This window comes from Strix aluco, chromosome 25, assembly GCF_031877795.1.
Source record: "Strix aluco isolate bStrAlu1 chromosome 25, bStrAlu1.hap1, whole genome shotgun sequence".
Classification (NCBI taxonomy): domain Eukaryota; kingdom Metazoa; phylum Chordata; class Aves; order Strigiformes; family Strigidae; genus Strix; species Strix aluco.
The window spans coordinates 4,160,457-4,180,100 of NC_133955.1; the positions used below are offsets into that span (position 1 = coordinate 4,160,457).

Sequence of the window (19,644 nt, forward strand, 5' to 3'; positions counted from 1 at the left end):
TCAGGCAGCAGGGACAGAGGTTGCCTGGCCAGCACAGTGGGACACGTTTCTAATGCAAACCTGGTGGCTGTGGGCAGCCCGGTCTCTGTCCCCAGCACAGGGGGACATGCGGTGGCATCCCTGCACCCCTCGGCGTGCTGAGAGAATGGGCAAACTCATAGCATCAATGAGGCTCCCTGAGCCCTTCACGCCTGTAAGCTGTCTCCAGCAAAACCTCAGATCCTAGCACAGGATGTTCCCCTCTGCTCCAGCACTAAAAATCCCCCATTTTTCCTCCAATTTTATTATTCTAGGGTTTTGGTGTTTTATGGCACAGGGAAGGAGCAGCAACAGAGAGTGGGCGCCTCCCAGTCGCCTCCCTGTCCCAGCTAGGCCTTGAACGATGCCGCAGGCTGCAGCCGCTGCAGCTCCAGGACGCGGACGAGGAGGAGGAAGGCGATGCTCAGGAGAAGCAGCCAGAAGAAAAGCCAGTAGTGCTGCGGGAGGAAGAGCCATGGCCGCCACAGCTCCGCCGGGGACCCCTTGGACCTGGGGAGAATGCAACCGCGGACACTCGTCATCCAAGGGGGGAGAGCAAATCCCACTTCTGCCCCAGCTGGGGATGAGGAGGGTGTTTAACTCAACCCCAAACTTCAATGGTCCTTTTACAAACCCAACTGCAACAAGCCCGGGGAGGACGTGGGTGACCCGCAATGCACTGGGGAAACTGAGGCAGAGCAGAGTCGAGCTGGGGCAGCCAAGCAACATCTCAGGCTTCCATCACCAAATCCCCCAGCCCGTTTCCTACATGCTGGCCACTGTGGGACCACAGAGAGTCCAGCAGCCGCGGTGGGGGGATGCTGGGCACATGCAGGGTGCTGCTCACGTCAGTCCAAGCTGCTCCAGCTCCTCGTCCCCTACACTGGAGCCTCTGCCATCTGCCTCGGCCACCGGCTCCCCGGTCACGGCGCTGCCCTGGCCCTGCGGCTCCAGCTCATTCCTGGGGAGGGAGAGGACGGGGTGCTGTGCTGTCCCCCGTGGGCCAGAGGCAGCCGGTGCCGTGGCCTCCCCGCCACCCATTGCAGTTACCTCTGGGTGCTGGGCCGGCGCTGGGCCCCCTCCCTCTCTGGCTCGCCGGCCAGGGCTGCTCGGCTGTCAGGGCTGGCACCTGGCTGGGCACCGAAGGTGGGAGCATCAGTGGGGCCCCAGAGCCCCGGTAGCACCAAGCCTGGGGACAGGTGTCCGACAGCGGGGCACAGCTCCTGTCCTTCCCCCCCACGCGTGTCCTTACCAAGAGCTGCTTGGGGATGACGGCGATGCTGACTCTGCGGCGCGCAGACCCCTGCAACGGAGGGTCTGGGGATGAGCACCGCGGTGGCTGCCTCCCCGTGCTCCCCATCCCCTCCTTCCCCATCGCCTCCCCAGCACAGGCAAGGGACACCGAGGAGGAGAAGGGACGCTGCCAGCCTCCCGCTGGCCCTGGCGCTAAGTGGGGAAGCCGGAGAGCTGGTGAGATGAGGGAAGGTCAAAGCCAAGAGGTTTGTGCCTGTCCTTGCTGCTTCAAGCCGTGCTGGTGGGGCTGCCTAACCCCCTCCCCGAGCGCTCCCCTACCTCATGAGCTGTAGGGGGATCAGTGCCGAATTCGAGCTGGTGCTAGAGAACAGCCAAGCCTGCGGCTCTTGCGCTATGACCCTGCAATGCAGAGGGACCTGCCTGAGATCTCCTGGACGAGCAGCCCCCAACCCTGGGCATGCTGTCTCCCCAGCCCTGGGCACTCTGTCTCCCCAACCCCGGGCACCCTGTCTCCCCGCAGCCCTCTGAGGCTGCCCCTACATTTTGCCTCAGCCCCGGCATTTCTAGCAGACCTTGCCCGCAGCAAGCAGCTGGCAGGAGTGGCATTGCCCGGGGACTAGCAGGTGCGTGGGGACCACCGGGCAAGGGAGGGCAGCTCCAGGATTGCTGAACTGGGACCAGTTACCTGCTGGAAAGTTCGCATCAGGGGGTGAGGCCTCAGCCGTGGCTCCGTGTCGTCTGGGAGCAAAGAGAAGCAGCCTTACATCACCCCCAAAAATTAAGAGTGGGCTAATGCAGAGATGGTCGCAAACCTCCCTCCCATCAAAAGCTGTCCTGGCCACATGCTCTGTGCTTGGCACAAGTCACAGAGGTGCCCCGGCCGGGGGGACCTTTCTCGCATGCACAGCGACAGCGTGCCTGGGGTTTGGAGTCCAGGGACAGAGCGTCCTTTGTGTGCCCCGCGCCCCCCAGCCCTGCATTCCCAGCTGGGCCGCGGGACAACGGCTCTCCGGCCACCAGCACCTGCTCCCACGCTGCGTCTGCTGTTACAGCGGCCCCTCGCATTTGTCATCGGGTCCCAGCTGTCACCCGCCCCCGGTCCCTGGCTCGCACAACCCGCCAGCTCTGTGGCACAGGGTCATAGTGACCCCCCGGAGGGCTTCAGGACCAAATCCCGCAGGGTTGCCCCATGCAAACCCCGCGCAGGCCCCGGCGGCAGAGCCCACCTCACCCTGGGTCTCCGCCAGCTGCCGGTTGCGGGAGTTTTGCTGGATCAGGCGCTTCATCTCCTCCAGCTCCGCGTGTTCCCGCATGTGGTGCCGCTTCAGGTTCTCCACGTGCTGGACCATCACCTCCGCTGCACGGCTCATCCGGGCCTCCTGCAGCCGGGCAGGATGGGGGATCAGACCCCCGCCATGTCCCGGTCCCTAAGCGAGCCAGTCCCTCGCTGTGCATCCCACAGTGCCTCCTCCACCCAGGGGATGCCAACGCGTCCCCTTCCTGCTCCCCAGGGCAGGCAGATCCCTTGCACCTCAGTACATGCAAACATGAGGTTCAACACCAGCACCACAAGGAGGAGGGACAGACCCCAGCAAGCCCAGGGGTGGGTCCCCAAGCCCAGTCGCAGCACCCTCCATCTCTCCCAGCCCTGGCAGGAGTCCCAGGCTGTGCACAGACCTGATGTACAGCCCCCAGCTTCTCGGCGGCGCCGGTTGCCCGCTCAACAGCGGCCGCCAGCACAGCCAGGCTGCACTGCAGCTGCTCCAGCATCTCCTTGCAGCCCGTGTCAGTGCAGGATGGGCCCAGCCTCTGTGGAGGGAGAGGATGGCACTGCCAGAGCCGGGACTTTGAGTTGTCCAAACGCCTCTGGGGCTGGATGTCCCCAGCAGATGCCAGCCCCCTGGCCCTGGTGCCCACCTACCTCCAGGGCAGCCCGGCACTGTCCCAGTTCCTCCTGGATGTTTTCCTCTGCCGCATCCCTGGCCCGTTTCTCCACCTGCACCCGTTGCCGCAGGGTAAACACATCGCAGCGAAAAGCCAGGGCGAGGTGGGCAAAAGCTGCCTGCAGGGTGGGAGGGCGAGAGGTGGGACACGGGGTGATGGGGAAGCCACTAGAGCCCCGCGCTGCTGTCCTCAAGGCACAGACAGACCCCCTAGCATGCCACCATGCAGGGCAGTGCAAAGGCTAATTAGCACTTGCCTTCCCTTAGCACCCGTTAGGCTGCTGCATGCTGGGGACAGTCCCCGTGAGGTGCCAGCCTGACCACAACATGTCCCCCAGGCAGCCGATAACGCATGGAAATCCCAACCCCTCCTGGCAAGAGCACGCGCCGGGCAGACGCCAGCCCTCGCTGCAGGTCCCGGCTGACAGCGGAGCCTGACTCAGCCCTGGCACTCGCAAGAAAATTATTTTTATTAGCGCGGCTTCCACCACCTCCCTGGCTAAGGGAGCTCTCAGCGAGCTGCAGAGCACTTTGTGGGATTGCCGGGCGCGCAGGGGACGGGCTCATCTTGCCGTGGAAATGCAGCTGCCTCCGAATGCCAACAGCATCACCGGCAAAGGGATTTGGAAGGCAGCTGCCAGGGGACTGCGGTGCTTGGAGGGCAGCCAGGAGCAGGGCACAGCCCCAGGACTGTGAGCCAGCGAGGCGTCTGTTCCTCTGTCCCCCTTCCCCAGCCCACCCGTGGCCCCCGGCAGCCCTCACCTCCACGTCCTGCTCTGTCAAAGCCACCCTGCAGAAAGAAAAGTGCTGTCAGGGATGGAGGCACCATGGGGACTGAAACTGCCCTTGGTCTGCTCCCAGGGGTGCCAGCCACCACCAGAAGTGGGGACCCAAGTGCCTCTTGCCTGGAAAACGGCTCTTGTGTAGTGGAAAAGGAGGAAAGTCCAATCCCTGGACAACTCGGTGCCAAGGGACCCCCTTGTCCCGTAGCCCCTGGAGGGACTCAGGTGCTCACTGGTCTTACCTGTGCAAGCCCAGTCTCTCCAGCACTGAGAGCTCACTGGGGAGACTCAGCAGCGGCTCCTCCGGGGTTTCTGCATCTGCAGGGAGGCAGGAACGCCACGGGAGAGACCACACATGAAGGCTTTTCCTTGGCCTTTCTTCCTCCCTCTGCCCTCCTGTCCCGGCAGGGAGCAGGTGCCCATGGTGTGGGACTGTCCCAATCCTTCCCCCAGCATCAAGGTGGCTTCAGGCCCCCCCAGGCCAGTCCCCCCTTCCCCATGTCCCCCCACCAGGGAAATGACTTCCATCAGGCCATGCTGTTCCCACGCTCGTCCCCAGCTACTTCAAGCCTTCCCCTAAGGGGACCCAGGTGGGGTGTGGGATGGGGACTCACCCACCTTCCTCGGTCCCATCACTCTCCCTGGTGCGCACAGCCAGCTCCTGTCTGTCCATGCCTGGCGCCTGGGGGGGCACAAGGGCACTGTCGGAGCAAACCCCTCCCCGGTGCTGGGCGGCATCCCAAAAAGAGCAGCACCGAGAGGCTGGGGGTCTGGCCAAGCCCGAAGGGCCGGGGAGGGAAGGACCCACCCAACCTGTTGCCCTTCTGTCCCTCTCACCTCGCCGACATGCTCCACGCTCTGCTTGCTCCTGGCCAAAACCCCATCTGGGTGCTCCTGGGGACTGCTCATCCTCCCTGGGGACAGAAAGGGTGGTGGGAGTTGGGCAGTACATCTCCTCCCCAGCCTGACACCACTTTAAGGGAGATCCCCGAAAACACTGCTGGCATTTCTGAAGAAGCCTGCAGGCTCCCAGGGAGCCCGTGGGCTGGCAGGTGCCCCCCAAAATACCCCTGTTGGGTTCAGAAGCTGCAGTGAGGCTGGGCCAGGGCAGGGGGAGGAGGTGAGGGGTCTGGTGCAGCGTGTGGGCTACAGCTGTCGAAGCAGATCCAGGGGACAGGGTCGGGTCCCAGGGCTGGGAGTGTGGGGTTGCAGGCGGGTGCTGCCAGGCCAGGGGACACCCTCCTGTGGGACCCGTGCAGTGCTGCTCGGGGGGGGAGGGTGCAAAAACCACCCCTTTCCCCCCATCCCCACCTTGGGCTGCCCTTACCTTCATCCGGAGACTCGGGGAGCCCGGCCAGCTCTGCCTCCTGTTCCCTGCAGAGAGAAGCCTGGGTAAACCCCAAAGAAACTCCAGCAGCAGAGGCAGCATCCCACCCTCTCTGCCCTCCCCCAGCCACCACGGCACCCCTCAACAGGATGCTGCTCCGGACCTGGGTCCTTTCCGAGCATCCTCTGCAGCTCGCTCCGTCCCTGTCCTCGCTCTCCCTGGCACGGGCGCAGCAGCCCCCTCCGCTCCCGCAGCCGCCGCAGAGCCGCCACTGAGGAGCCCGCTGAAGCCGTTTCCAGCCAGCAATGAGTCACCGGCCCACGGCCGTGCTTCTCCTCAGCACATTATTATTTTATTTTTTTTCTTCCCTGGCTGCCAAGCGGACCTCGCTGCGAGCCAGCCTCTTCACAGGCATCACAACAAACCCAGCTGCCTGCAGAGCCCAGGCGCCATCTCATGTCACTGCCATGGGGACGGCAGGCCTTGGCACATGCTCTTGCCCCCCAGGAGTGCACTGGGATGGTCTCTCCACCCCAAAACCCTGTCCTGAGTGCAAGGAAGTCTGGCAGCTCTGTAGCATCCCAGCTCACTGGGGCTGGGGATGCTGGAGCACACCAGGGATGGCAGGCTGCCTGTGCATGAGATACAGGGGCTGCCATGCAAACAGCCCTCTGCGGCCTCATGCTGAAGCTCAGCACCCACCTGGGAAAGGGTTTGAACCCTCAAACTTTGCTTCTGCAAAGGGTTTGCTCCCCCAAACTCTCTTCTCTGCAAGCATGGGGACTGTTCCCCAGGAGCAGTGTGCTGAAATGATGCTCGGTGTCTCAGAGCGGGGTGATGCTCCAGTCAGTGTCCCCCCCTTGCCTGGCACCGCCGTCCCCGTCCCATCCTCGCTGGCACCCCGAGAGCCACGGGGTGAGCCTTTCGTGCACATACCTCCGAGGCGAGGGGCTGGGTCGGCAGCTCGTCCTCTGCCGCTGCCACCGGCGGCACCCCTGGGTCAGTCCCTGCGCCTCCTCTACCCCTCTCCCAGCGAGGTCCCTGCGAGCGGCTTCATTTGCAAAGCGCGGAGGCTCCAGGACCAGCACACCTATCATGAGAGACACATATTAGCTGCGCGCAGATGGGAGAACGCCTCTAAATGTTATATTTTTAAAGCATTTTCTCACCCAGCAGGAGCTCCAAGCTCCTCTGCTTAGCGTGGAGGCATCTGTGGGAAAAGAGGTGGGGAGGCCCGCTGCAATTCAGGAGGATGCTGCTGGGATTCGGGCGGGCACAGAGTGAGGCGAATGAGGAATTTAATACAAGCCCCATTTCTGTGCAGTGCTGAGGGTGGACTTTCCCACTCGCCGCCCCCGTTTCCCTCCCATGGGGTGATTCTTGCTTGGGGCTCGTGATGTGGGTCATCTCCGTGGGGGGAGATAAGTTTGCACCCACCTACTAGTGCGAGCACCCGGTGCAGAGCTGGAGCAACCCACTGTACCCCAGGCAGGGGACAGGCCGGCCCACGAGCACCCCCCTGCCAGGCCGGCTCTCAGGTAGACAAATAGAAGAGATTCCTGAGTCCAAGGGAGCTTGGACATCTCATTTAAGCTGGTTTGCAATGTTTAAAAATCAGAGAAAACTGGCAGAAAGTCCACAGAGCCCCTCTCCCAGCCCAGGGTAAAGCCCCTGTGCAGAAGGGACTCTCCTGCAGGACACGTCTCCTCGGGAGCTGTTGCCCACGGACATGCAGATAGGGGGCTGAAAGATTTTTTTTTGGCAGGGACACGAAATGCAGCAGAGATTTAAGGGAACAGAGAGCAGGGACTGCTTGAAGCCCCCCGTGCCTGTGCAGAGCCTCAGCCAAGCTCAGTCTAGATCACCCCAGCACCGAGCAGGGTCATCATCCCTGTGCCAAGTGGGACCATCACCTGTCTCCCAGAGCCTGCTCAGCCCTGATGGAGGTGTAAAGGCAAACAGCACTTGGCATCTGTCAAAACAAGCCCATTTCATGCCTATACACTGGAAATTGTCCCCGACACCTCTGCCTAGGGGCTCGGCAGCCCCTGGCCACCAGGGACGAGCCAAACTCATCACATCAGCAAGCATCACAGTTTTCCCGAGGGCTGGTCCCTGCTGCAAAGCACTTGCTCCACAACAGCCACAGCAGACCCTGCAGCCTACAGATTCACTACAGCTCAGCCAGCTTTACACTAGCTCCTTATCTTTGTTTTATGGATGAAAATACAGAGGCACGCAGCTTGTTTGCCCAGCGTGGCACAAATAACCCCCTGGGAAGCCAGACCGAGTGCTTTCCCTCAGCTTGGCAACTTTACCAAACGCTCCCCGGGTCGTTACCTGCCTGAACTTGTCTCAAGCAGCCGAAAGCAGATGCTGGGGCCACCCAGCTCGGACCTGGCACTCGGCGCTGTCAGGTCCCAGGCAGACCTAGGAGGGGGGCCAGGGGACGCGGCGCGGCTGGCAGATGGAGGGTTGGGGGGTGCTGAGGCCCCACACGGTGCAAGCTGCCGGCGGCAGATTCTCCCTGGAGGGGAGAGCGACTGCATCTGCAGCAGAAGGATCTGCCAGAGGAGAGCTCGATGCGAGAAGGCCTTTAAAGGACATGCATGAGAGCGGCTGGGAGCTCCCTGCGCGGGGCCGGGGCGGGCTGAACGGTTTGCAGGTGGCCAGGCGACCTCTGATTTCGGTGTGGGGCTGGATCCTGCACCCGCCCTTTGGAGGTGAGAGCTGTTACCCAGAGCTGGGAGAGACCACGACTGCTCCCTCTGTGCCCAGCGTCTGCAGAGCGGAGCAGACCCGAGTCTCAGCATCTCCCTGGCAGGAGGCTCAGGGCAGGGTGGTGGCACTCAGGACCTCCATGCAGATGGGGGATCCCCCCGTGCCTTCCTGGGGGGCACAGCACCAGGCTAAACCAGGATGGCTGACGAGGAACCCCTGTAGCATCATATTTGATGACGCAGGGAAGCCACTCTGCCCAGGACCCCCACCCCTCCTGCCCCTCTTGGCAGCCCCACTTTACAGCCATCACCCCTGCTGCCCCTTCCCCTGCCTGACTCCTTTGCTCAAATCCATCACATCCTCTAAAGCTGCTTTCTTCCCCTAATGAGCTTATGTGGAGTCAGACTCGATGCTCAGCACTACAGAGGACCAGGCTGCAGACAGGCAGCCGCTGTTAGTCCCCCCACGCCCAGGGATCCTGATGTACCATGAGGAACAAGGCAGGGCCTTGGGGTCTGCAAATCTCTTAAACCCTGAGAGGTCAGCCAGCAAACAGCATCTCCCAGCCTCGGGGAAGGGCTGGCTCAGCCTCATGCCCATCTTCTGAGAACGCAGGATGCGGCCCCAGGTCCAGGGATCAGCCAGGGAGGGCTGAGAGAGCCCATTTGCAGCTTGAAGCAGGAACCTGTGCTGTGCCACAGTGGGATGAGGCTTTGGAAATGGCCATCAACACTGGTCCCCACCAGGTCAGGATTTCAAACATCCTTGAAGCTCCAGGGATGGGTTTTCCCCTCTTGGGGCCAACAGCTCCTGCTCAGACCAGAACTGCTGAGAAATCATGAGTCATTGTAGGAGAAGAATAGCCCCAAATTCCCATGCTGTTTTTCCTGTAACACACATACCTAGCAACACAAGCTGTGGTATGCATGATGAGAACCAATTAATGACAATTAACACATCCTAAGTTCACACCACCAGCACCAGGAAGACACCAGACATGCTGAAAGGCAGACTGGCACTGTCACCTTATATTCTCTGCCTTTTTTTAAAATATCTTCCCTGCGATTTCCTCTCTCTTCCCCATCCCTCTGTTTGCTGTCCCTCTCCAAGAGTTTCCAGGCACAAGGGTTGGCCATTTGTGCTTCTTTTTAGAAAAGGATTTGCCGAGACACACTTCCCAGAGCGAGCAGGTCGCCTGGCCCGAGCAAGAGGATGCTCAGGGCTTGCGCTGGCAGGGCCAGATCCACCCCGCAGGTGAGGACATCCAGCCGAGCCTGGGTGCTGTGCAGCAGTGATAACCCCGAGCAGCAGAGCTTCCCCCCTGCCCCTTACCCCCAGTGCTTTCCCAGCTGGCTGGTATCTCAAAATGCAGATGAATTCTTCAGGCAGATGAATTCTTCACCTCTTCATTTCAGGAAGGGGAGACCCAGGCAGATGAGAAGACCCTTCCTTTGGGCTGAGACTCAGCGAAGGGAGCCTGAGCCTCCCGATGCCATTCCCCTCCTCGAGGACCTCCCCCTGCCCTTGGGCACACGGGTCTAAAATCTATATTTTATTGTTGAGTGCTTTTCCTAGCCAAGCATGAGGTCTCTCCTCAACAGAGCCCGCAGCCAAGGCTCCTGTAGCAGGGCACGGAAGTAAAAGCCCCTTCAAAGCATGATGCCGAGCAGACAGAGGGTACAAAACCAGAGGGATGGAGGACAGAAACGTTTGCATACACCAGTGCCTTGCCATCAACACAGCCTGTTCCTGCTGGCCCCATCCCTGCAGAGACCCTGCTTTGTCCCTGAGAGCCTGGCACCAGGCAAGCAGCAGATCAGGCTCTGTAGCCTCTGCTCTAGTGTCCTGGCAGGCCCATGGCTGCAGCAAGTTGCTCCATGGGGGCACACAGATCTACAGACACCATCGCATTTGTTCCTCACATCAGAATAGAACTTTTCCGCTCAAAAACTCCTCTATTCCCTCCCACACACATGCTGAGGGGTTCAATAAGAGGCAGCGTGCCTCTTTGCAAACCATCCCATTGAAAGAGCTTCTAAAAGCATTTCCTAAAAGCACCCAGGGATTTTTATGTATTCTTATTTTTAACCTGAGAGCATCTAAACCATGATTACAATCTAAGTATCATGGGGCCTCAAACAAGCAAAAGCAGCCCAGCTCCTCATGCACAGACCTGTCCAGTGGAGATGAACGAGACTGCTGGGAGATCTCCAGCCCCGAGCGGTGAGCGGCAGCAAGGTGCTGTGGGCTCTGGCTTTGCCCCTCGTGTCTCCTTCCAGCAAGGTCCCACCGGTCACGCAGCAGCCTACTGCGACAGCATCTTCCCAGGGCTCCTCCTGAGGCTGAGCTGAACTTGCAGCTCAGATCGCAGAGACCGTGGTCATCTGGATTATCCACTTCTCGGAGGAAAGCTGCTCAGAGAGACACAGGCTGCTACTGCTGATGCGGCAAATGTGATTTATTAGGTCTGTGCAGGGGGCCCAACCATAAGGCAACCCCAGGCCTCCAGCAAATTCATCTTCATGTGGCCCTGGCCTCCCCAGCTGACAGGGAGCTGGCAGCCACCAGACTACCCAAGGGAGAACACGATTGTTTTATTATGATTAAAAGGTTGTTGGCAAAAAAATAGACAAGAAAGAACTTTTTTGCTTCTTTTGGTTCAGTTTTCAATTCCAGGTTGAAAAAAAAAAAAAAAGACCTCTGAGCCTTCCCCACAGCATTTCAGCCTCACATTTGGGTGTCACAGCCACCAGATCTCAATGCAAAACCGCATCAGCATATTGGGGATTATGTGCAAGTGACTAACGGGGTGACTATCAGCTCCCAGCATTGCTGCAGGAGGGGACACAGCAACTACCTGGACATGCCTGCAGCTCCTGCACGGAAAAAGGCAGCTCCTCGGGATGGATACGGATCATTTTCAGCCCTTTCCAACAACGTGTTGTATGGACTGAGGTGGTCTGGCTCCTACGTGGCTCTGACGTCTGACGTTTAACATCCGTGGATGCAGCATTCACACACCTCTGCCCACCTGAAGGAGGTTCTCTGCTGCCCAGTCATGGCACCAAGATGCCACTTGTGGAGTGGAGAGGTCATCTTGTCATGAAAATGGTTCAAAAATCACTGTGGGAGGATGAGGAGGCAGAGTGGACAGATGACCCAGGTAATTGCAGAATATCAATATCCTTTAAAAAACCCAACTATTAGGCCAAAAAAGGAATTCCCCTCCTTTCCATGAAGGAGGTAAATCTCTACAAAGAGAAGAGGAAGCAGATGAGGAACTACTGTCAAATATCGCAAGTAAATTGGCTGAAAATTATACACTGCCTTCTACATACAGCCTAGGAAACGTCTAAGAGAAAGCTTCAGCCCTTTCTCTTCACAAACACTGCTAATAAATCAGGACAAGGACAAACCCAGCCCTGGCTCTCCATCTGCTGCACTATAAAACCTGACTGACATTTTGTGCCGCATCCACCTCTTTGCACTGTTCAGGCTGGATTTTAAAGTTCTTGAGAGGGTCAAGAGGAGTCAAAAGTCAAGTTTTCCAGGCCGATGCTACCAACCACCACATAAACAAGCAGTCTTCCACCAGCATGTCTAGTGTCTCCAGGGTTTGCTTCCAATTCTCCTGACATGACTGTTATCTTGCACGTACACCCCAGAGGAATCCACAGTATATGATAAGCTGCAGCCAAGAGCAAAAACAGGACTAAGAAGGCTCTTCCAACAAGCCAGCATAATGCTTCCCAGCAGAACAGGAACCCCCTTTGCAGTTTGCAAAGCTGATCCCTGCCTGACTACTGTTTCTTGCAAAAACCATGTAGGCTGGCCCAAAACACAGCTCCCAGTATCTCCAGATGAGTTGGAAGTGCAAGCTGCATACGGCACGTAGCAGCCAAGAACAGCCTGTCAAAATGAGACTGTTGCCTAAAGAAACTAGTAAGCAGTTACAAAACCAAACATCCCTCAGGGAGGAGATGCACACCACAGCCAGATTTCAAACCATTTATTGCTGCCCAGTCCATATAGATCCCAGGGCTTCCCCACAGTGCTCTAGATATACACAGCACGCACGGTCTTCCAGTTCTTCAGCAAGGACACCAGGAAGCTGACAACCAGGTGATTCTGGAGATGAGTTTGTCCTCAGTCATCTTCATGTGACCGACAGCCACAGCCAGACAGAGCACTGGGGACAATGACACCAAGGTCACTTGGTAAAAGCTTTGCAGCGAAACTGCAAAGACCGCAGCCTGCTACCTAATAAAGCCAGAACAGCAGGCTCAGACCTTGATGATCAGGGCACAATTTCTATTTATGTCATATTTTGGGCAGCCCTACAATAGCTTCAATATACTCAGCCATTAAGCCACTGGTATGCAAATACATCAACAACTTGGCTCCCTGGAGGTTTCTTTCCTCCAGCTAACATAGACTTTGAAGCCTCATCAGTCCACTGTCACCTAAAATAGCTTAAGAGATTCTTACTGTAAAGAAATCTGTGCTCTCAGCATTAAGAGCATCACTTAATGCTTCAGGGTTTCATTCTTCTGGCTGGGTCTAAACATTAACGAGCAAACTTGAAACAGTAACATGTCACACCTACATGTTTTAATCCCTCTTTTCCCTTTGTAAGTGTAAACGTTCATGAATTTTTTAAATAGTTCCTGAAATACGTAATGCTTAAAAATCTCCATTAAAACTCTAGCACTATCTCCCTCAGAGTCCATCCACCCTCTCCCATCCTTATCTTTTCTGTCCTTCAATGAGGAGGTGCCCAGATGATGTTTCCACTGGGTGTTTTCAAGGATACAGGATAGAAATTTGGGAAGAGTCATGCTGTAGAAGCACTTTTTACTAGTGTATCACTAAACACCTTGCAATAGGAACTGTCATCATCCCCACATTGAAAACCAGAAACGTGACACACACAGCAGAGCCTCTTGCAAGCCCTAGCAAAACAGAAAAAAAAAAAAAAAAAAAAGGCAGCTTTAAAGCAGAAAATTCAAGTTTACCAGCTGTTTATCTAAATCCCACTCTCCTGTAACCCGAGATTTATAAATCCTAGCAGACCAGATAACCCAGGAGATCACTGCTGCACCACCCAGAAATCAGCTTAGCCATCGGAGAGAAAGGCTGATGTGCACAAAACGTGCCACTTGTGCCTTGGCTGCTTCGAGCCAAGATAAAATCACAATAGTCCAGAATTATCATCTTCAAACAGCCTCACATCAACTTCTGTCTTGATTCAGCAACATGTTAAGGGCATTAAGAACTAAGGACCTGTGAGAACTCCTCTGTGTAATATTGCTCGCCAGGTGCTCCAGGCCACCATGGTGGAAAAACACTTGAAATATAAAGGTTTTAGACAAGATGACTCTTTGCCTTGGCTACCAGGCTGCCACCATGAGCAAGGAGAGAGGGAGGTTTGCTGGCTTTGTGCAGACCTGGAGCCAGGAAGGAGCAACCTGCTACACGGAGGGCTGATGCATCGTACTTCTCAGCCGTCAAAAACAAGAGGGCAGGTACACAGAAGAAATATTGCAGCTGTGCCGCTTCGTTTTTAACCAGGAAATGGATCTAGGTTGATTAAAACAAGCAGGGACACCTGCAAAGCAAACTGATGAGACACATGGATGCTCAGTGAAGCTCTTCAGATTTACAAGTTATCAGAGATGCTGGCGCAGGGTAGGAGACATCCAGCACACTCAAAGGGGACCTGAGAGCAGAGAAGGGCTTCTGCTTCTTCTGTAGCTTCTCACTGCCCGCTCAGGTAACCTGGGGACCTGCTCAACATAAACCCCTTTTTTATACGGGAACACAGAAAATGAACAACATTTCTCCTCTGAGGGGATACGGCAGCTGGCCTCGGGCCCAGGATTGCTGCAGCCTGCCTTCAGGTGCTCAGGTACTTGTGTGCCAACATTACTCCATCCATAATGCAAAAATAATGGATTTTTTGTTTTCCTGATTTTAAAAAAGCCACCTTTTGGGCACAAACCATCTACCAAAAAAAAAAAAAGTCACCTTTATGCAACTACCCCGCTCCAGGCGATGCTCAGCCCAGCCACCCCTCACACCCGCGGGCCCAGCGCCGATGTGGGGCAACCCGGGGCTTTGAGGTGCCCAGACTGCCGGAGGTTGGGAGGGAAAGGACAGACGCGGCTCCCACACGTCCTGCAGCCCTGCCCCTCCGCAGCTCCTCCTCTGCCGCCATCTTGGGAGAGGCGGGGAGGGCGGCGCCATCTTGAGCGTGGCAGGGCGGGAAGGCGGGAGGCGCCATCTTGAGTGCGGCAAGGCGCCGGTGGCGGCGGGCTCTGAGGCGGCCCAGAGACAGACCAGACACAGAGATGACTGGAAATATATTCATTGTTTAACCAAGAAAACCCTCATCTTCAAGCTTCTGGGCGTGCGTGGGGCTGGGATGGCTGGCTGGCCGAGCACACGATGCCGCTGCCACTGCCCACGCCCGCTCGGTCTCCATCATGCTGGTGGTGAACCCCGGTGAGGGACTGGGCTGCAGCTACCACAGCCTAACGAGCATCCTCTGTCCAAGGAAGCCATCGCCTTGCAGTTCCCATTGGCGCTCATCTGGGAGGAGGAGAAAGAGGAGAGAAATCAAGAAAAGGGACCCCACTGCCAACCACACACTGGCACAGCTTCTGCTGGCACTCATCGGTTTCCCACCACCCAGGGCAGAGCAGGAGCACGGAGGCTGCCATCCCCCATGAGAGAGATCCCAGCCCAGCCCGGAGGGCTCAGCATCCATCTCACCTGGCTCCTTCCAGCACAGCCTGCAGCGATTTCTTCAGAGCCGCGTTGCTCTGATCTAGAGCGGCAGCCAGACTGCGCCGGTGGGCTGAGGTGACCTGGGACGGAGAGGAACAAGGAGCTGAGAGAGCTGCACTGCCAGGAGCCCACCTGAGAGCCTCGGGCCAGGTCCTGGATCAGCCGCAGACCCGGCTGGCAGCTCACCCGCTGAGCTGCAGGACCCAAGCCTGGTCTTACTCACCTGGCTTTGGTACATGGTGAGCACAGCTGTCACCAGCTTGGTGTAATTCAGTGACGTGGCAAAGGCCGGGGCCTGCCGGCACAGGGTCAGGACCAGGAGATCGAAAAGCTCGGGGGGCAGCACCTCCTGGAAGAGAGCCACAAGTGAGGAGGAGAGCTGAACCTTCCTCCAGCACTGCTGGAGCCAGCAAAGAAACCCAGGGGGACAAGGGGATCCCCTCACCTGCCGTCCCAGCACGGCCTGCACTACTGGCAGGAGCTTCTCTGACAAAGGCACCTCCAGGACTTGGCTGCAAAGGACAGTGAAGAGATGTGATGCTCACACAGCCTTGCTGGTGCTCCCAAGAGGCTGGAGCCAGCCCGAGCCATCAAGGCAGGCACGAGAGCTGAAGCAGAGCTGCTGCCCCTGTAGTCTCATACCTTAGCACCAGTCGCACACAGTCTGGCTCCAGGCACTCCTCCACGAGGTCACACACCAGCTTGGTCTGCTCAGTGCCTGCAAGGGCAAAGCAGAAGCAGGGAGAACTTCCAGAGGCTGCCAAATCCAGAGACGTGCCCAACCCTTCCTGGCACCCCTTCACACAGGGGTACATCCCAGTCAGGACACCCAGAAACTACATAGTGCCCCCTCCTACTGCTCAGATAATCCAGCTTCTTTCGCCCATCTGCAGCAAGGGTTTAGCTAGCACCAGTCCCTAGGAAAAGGGGATGCTACTGTGGCAGAGATTCATGCAGGACCCTCTTCTTGTGCCAGCAGAGACACTCTGGGGCAGTTCTGGCCCCAGTATTAGGAGTTGTCAGGAATTCTCAAGTCTGTGGAGGGGTGCCAGCTGTCCTCGAGGAGAACTGATGGAAACCAGGGTGGCCTCCCCTCCCTCTCCATCTCAGGCATTTGTAAATCCATCTTCCATCCCAACTCCCAAGCGTTCACCCGCCCAGATAAATCCATCACCATTCCTCTGTGGTTTTAGGTGATAAATGCCTCCCAGGAGACAGCACTCTGCAGTTGGGGCTTCCCTTCCTGCTGGATGCAGCCCACAGCCCCTCTCCAGCTCCCTCAGCTGTGCCTCCTGTGAGCCCATCGCACCTTCCCCCGGCTCCTGCAGGACCGCAGCCACCAGGACTCGACAGAAAGGCTGGGAATACTTGGAGCAAAATGAAGCGAGGGCAGCCATGAGATGGCGGGAAGGCAGCTGGGTGAGGGACAGGACCTACGGACAGAAAAGGCAGGAGATGGGGATGGTGCTGAGGGAAACTGAGTTCAAGAAACCTCTATCCTCACACTTACTCGCCTGAGGAAGAGCTGCTCTGCCAGGATGGCTGCGCTGGTGTAGCTGAGGTCGGGGGTGAGAGCCAGCAGCCAGCTACAGAAACGCACCAGGAGGTGCTCTGGGCACGTGGAGAGCTGGAGGAAGGAGCACAGCCCCTCGAGCTGGGGACAGCAGAGGGGACGGTGTCGTTAGGGATGGCAGCAGGCCCTTCACAGCACCAGCAGTTGCAGAAAGGATGCTGAGGCTCACCTGGCTGGGAGAGCAGCTGTTCAGGACGTGCAGCTCAGGTGGGATGCTTGACTCTGAGTGCTGCAGGGAAACACAGGCCTTGAGTAATACACCAAACAAAGCAACCCACGAAATACAGCTCCAGGGCTTTTCACTTCCCTACCACCCCCTGCTTTGGCCAGCACTGACCCCGCAGACCCATCAGACAGCAAATCCCTGCTAGGTGGAGGCAGGGGTTATACTTGAGCCCAGGGGAGGTGGCAGCAGGGCTTTTTATCCCCCTCCAGTCATCCCTGTGAAAGCCACCTCCTCTCCCAACCCTTCTGGAGGTTCTGGCATGGCATGAGCTCCAGGAGAGAGACAGAAGCAACCACTTACGTCGGACTCCTGCAGCAGCAGCATTTTCAGCCTCTGTCCGTGCTTCTGAGGAAAATGAGATGAAGGAATAGAAATCAGAGTGTAACAGCTCACTGGCTGGAAGGGGAAAGCAAACTCTGCTTGGTACCTGGAGAAAGGACTGGACCTCTGCTGCCAGCTCTGCCTGGGAAATCTTCCTGTGGTCCTCAGCTGCATCCTCCTGGGAGCTTTCCGGAACACCTCCGGCCGGGCTCCGAGTGGATCTGTCCCCCGAAGGCTCCCCAGGCACCTCCTCTTCCATCTCTGCCCCATCCCCACGCTCCTGGGCTCCCGGGGGTTCAAACGCCGCCTCCTCCAGCAGCAACCTCTTCCCCTCTCTCTCCTCATCCAACTCCAGGCTCTCCTCTGATACTTTCTTGCGCTTCCCACCTTGAAGCACAGAGTCACCCATGTCCCCAGCGGCACCAGGCTGCTTGGTGAAGCACCAGTTTAGTTTCCTTCGCCTCTCTGGTTTATTCTGGGTGATTTTCTGGCACAGGTGCCTCAGCTGCTGCTGGCATGCAGATGACAAGGGAGTGGGAGGTGGGGAGCACCCCTCTCCTCTCGGTCCCTGCCGGAGCAGATCCCCCAGCGTCCGCACCCAGGGATCCACATGGGAATCCTGCTCCACGGCCTGGAGCAGCCGGCCGAGGCAGCCCCCCGGCACCACGGTTTGCACCACGAGGAGCAGGGAGAAGAGGTTTCTCTGGCACACGACGGGGAGCAGCAGCAGCCGCGGCTTGCTGGATACAGGGAGAAAAGGGAGAGGTGACGTGTCAGAGCAAATCCGAGTCCGTATTGCCGACGTGCCCCGCGGAGCAGGGTCTAACGGGACTAGGAAGCGAGAGGAGGCAGCAAACGCCTTTGCCAGCTTTTGCAAACACAAGCTGGAAGACTGACAGGTCCCGCTACGATCCTGACTCCACATACTGACCGCTGCAGCGGCGGGGAAGAGGATGCATGGTGCCAAACTGGGCACCTGACACGCCAAACCTCCCACAAAACACCGAGTTTTGGAAACGTAGCCGACTCACACAGCCAGGGCCCCCTCCGGCCCCTCCAGCGCGGGCTCCTCAGCGCACAGGGCTGCGATGAAGGTCTGCCAGGGGAACGCCTGTCCCGGTCCCCCGCTGACCTGGGCCCGCTGCAGCATTCGGAAGGCGGCCAACGTCCCGGAGGAGCCGGAGGCGAGTGCGTGGAGCAGCAGGCGGCACGGCTTGTCAAAGCTCCGCAGCCAGGGCAGGCAGGGGGGCTCCATCGCTGCTGGGGGGGCTTCACAGCCACCTGCAAGAAAATCGGGGAGAGCCTGACGTGGGTCAGGGCGAGACGGGCGCAGGGAGGTTCGGTACCTCCAGGATGGGGTCAGCCACGCTCTGGAGCAAACCCCGGGGTCCTCCCTCGCTGGCTGCAGTTTCAGGGGCTGCCCTTATCTATGTGCAAGGGGCCCGTGGTTACCCTCAGCACCCGAGGAGGCAGAAGCGTTACCGAGGCTCACAGCCCGGCCAGGGGACCGGGAGCCCCTCTGAGCCCTCTAAAACCACCTCCCCTGCAGCTCCCCCTCCCCAGTCACCAACTCAGCGCTCCCCCCTCCGAGAAGGAAAACCGCGGAGGGCTGATGGTGGGGGTCCCCCCCAGCTCCTTCGGGAGCGGACCAGCCCTAACCCCCCCTCCCCGGGGGGGGGTGTCCCGCAGCCACCGGGCCCTAGCGCTGGCCCTGCACTGCCCCGGTTATTACCGTGTCTCCGTTATTACCGTGCCCCGGTGGGCATGTCCCGGGCTCCCCCCCCGCACCGGGCAGACACTCACCGGGGGGGCAGAAGACGATGTGGAGAGGAGGGTACCCGGTGTGTCCCCACCCGGGGACTGGCCGGTACCGGGACCCCAGGACCCGCACGCCCCGCCCCCAGGCCCGGCAGCGCGCGCCGCTTCTGGCCCCGCCCCCTTGAAAAAGCGCGCCGCGTATGCAAATCAACCCCGCCTGAAAATTTTTTTACATTATCCAAATGAAGCCTTAAAGCCAAACCCTAACATCCCCCCAGGGGGGTGGTGTATCCCCCACCCCCTTTCCTCCCGCCTCCCGGAAGCAAAGCCCCCAGGCAGCGTTACCTTACACAGATTATTTTATTGCATAATTTCCAGTTTTGGCTAAAAGCAGTTTAAAACAGTGCCCCAGAGCTGCCCAGCCCCCCCCCCCCCCCCCCCCGCCTCAGTCCCATGTGCATTAAAAACCCTCACTGCCCCCCCCAGCCCCCAGCCCCCCGCCCCACTCCCACGAGGTCTACAGAGAAGGGGGGGGGGCTGTGCCCCAGTGCCCTGAGACCCCTGCGGCTCTGTCACCCCCCCTGGCTTCCTGGGGGCAGCAGGGATGTGAGACCTGCCGGGGTTCAGCCATGGACACGGGGATGGTTCATAAATACCACCCAGACTTATTTCCCCATCCCACCCCGCTTGCTCCCTGCAGCACCCCCCCATGCCTGGAGTGACCCCAAACCAATGCCAGGAGCAGCTTAACACATCAAAAGCAGATGCTTCCCCCTCCCAGAAGACACTTCCTTGCCACCAACAGTGCCCAGGCCAAGGGGGGCACCCCACGGCTTAATCAGAGTCTAAATTGATAACGAGTAGCTCAGGGCCATAAATCGAGCGCTGAAAGCCAGTCTCAGTCAAGGTCAGGGTGAGAGCCCATTCGTGCA

At 58.4% G+C, this 19,644-nt stretch overlaps 2 protein-coding genes and 1 long non-coding RNA gene across 4 annotated transcripts; all 3 read right to left on the reverse strand.

The window, feature by feature from the left end:
* Window positions 1-265: 265 nt before the first annotated feature.
* LOC141934673 (uncharacterized) lies at window positions 266-10,963 on the reverse strand. The gene is made up of 17 exons (XM_074850313.1): window positions 10,903-10,963; window positions 10,531-10,614; window positions 10,219-10,404; window positions 6,261-6,414; window positions 5,325-5,371; window positions 4,835-4,911; window positions 4,616-4,679; window positions 4,240-4,315; window positions 3,978-4,005; window positions 3,194-3,334; window positions 2,950-3,081; window positions 2,504-2,651; window positions 1,958-2,010; window positions 1,271-1,321; window positions 1,069-1,151; window positions 866-979; window positions 266-528 (listed from the first exon to the last, which is right to left on the reverse strand). Exons 1-17 carry the CDS (start codon window positions 10,961-10,963, stop codon window positions 369-371), a joined length of 1,659 nt encoding a protein of 552 aa, XP_074706414.1. The 3' UTR covers window positions 266-368.
* Window positions 10,964-12,041: 1,078 nt separating this feature from the next.
* Window positions 12,042-13,313, reverse strand: LOC141934731 (uncharacterized). Its single transcript, XR_012626412.1, has 2 exons — window positions 12,922-13,313; window positions 12,042-12,234 (listed from the first exon to the last, which is right to left on the reverse strand). It is a non-coding gene; the product is annotated as an uncharacterized LOC141934731 (long non-coding RNA).
* Window positions 13,314-14,396: 1,083 nt separating this feature from the next.
* On the reverse strand, window positions 14,397-18,846 carry FANCE (FA complementation group E). Of its 2 annotated transcripts, none has more exons than XM_074850138.1 (12): window positions 18,758-18,846; window positions 17,986-18,235; window positions 17,061-17,694; window positions 16,934-16,978; window positions 16,577-16,636; window positions 16,345-16,488; window positions 16,144-16,267; window positions 15,477-15,552; window positions 15,280-15,346; window positions 15,058-15,183; window positions 14,820-14,914; window positions 14,397-14,636 (listed from the first exon to the last, which is right to left on the reverse strand). In XM_074850138.1, exons 2-12 carry the CDS (start codon window positions 18,207-18,209, stop codon window positions 14,633-14,635), a joined length of 1,599 nt encoding a protein of 532 aa, XP_074706239.1. In that variant the 5' UTR covers window positions 18,210-18,235; window positions 18,758-18,846; the 3' UTR covers window positions 14,397-14,632. The 2 variants fall into 2 exon arrangements, with proteins under 2 accessions (XP_074706239.1, XP_074706240.1); XM_074850139.1 differs by having other exon boundaries at window positions 18,687-18,825.
* Between the last annotated feature and the right edge of the window lie 798 nt (window positions 18,847-19,644).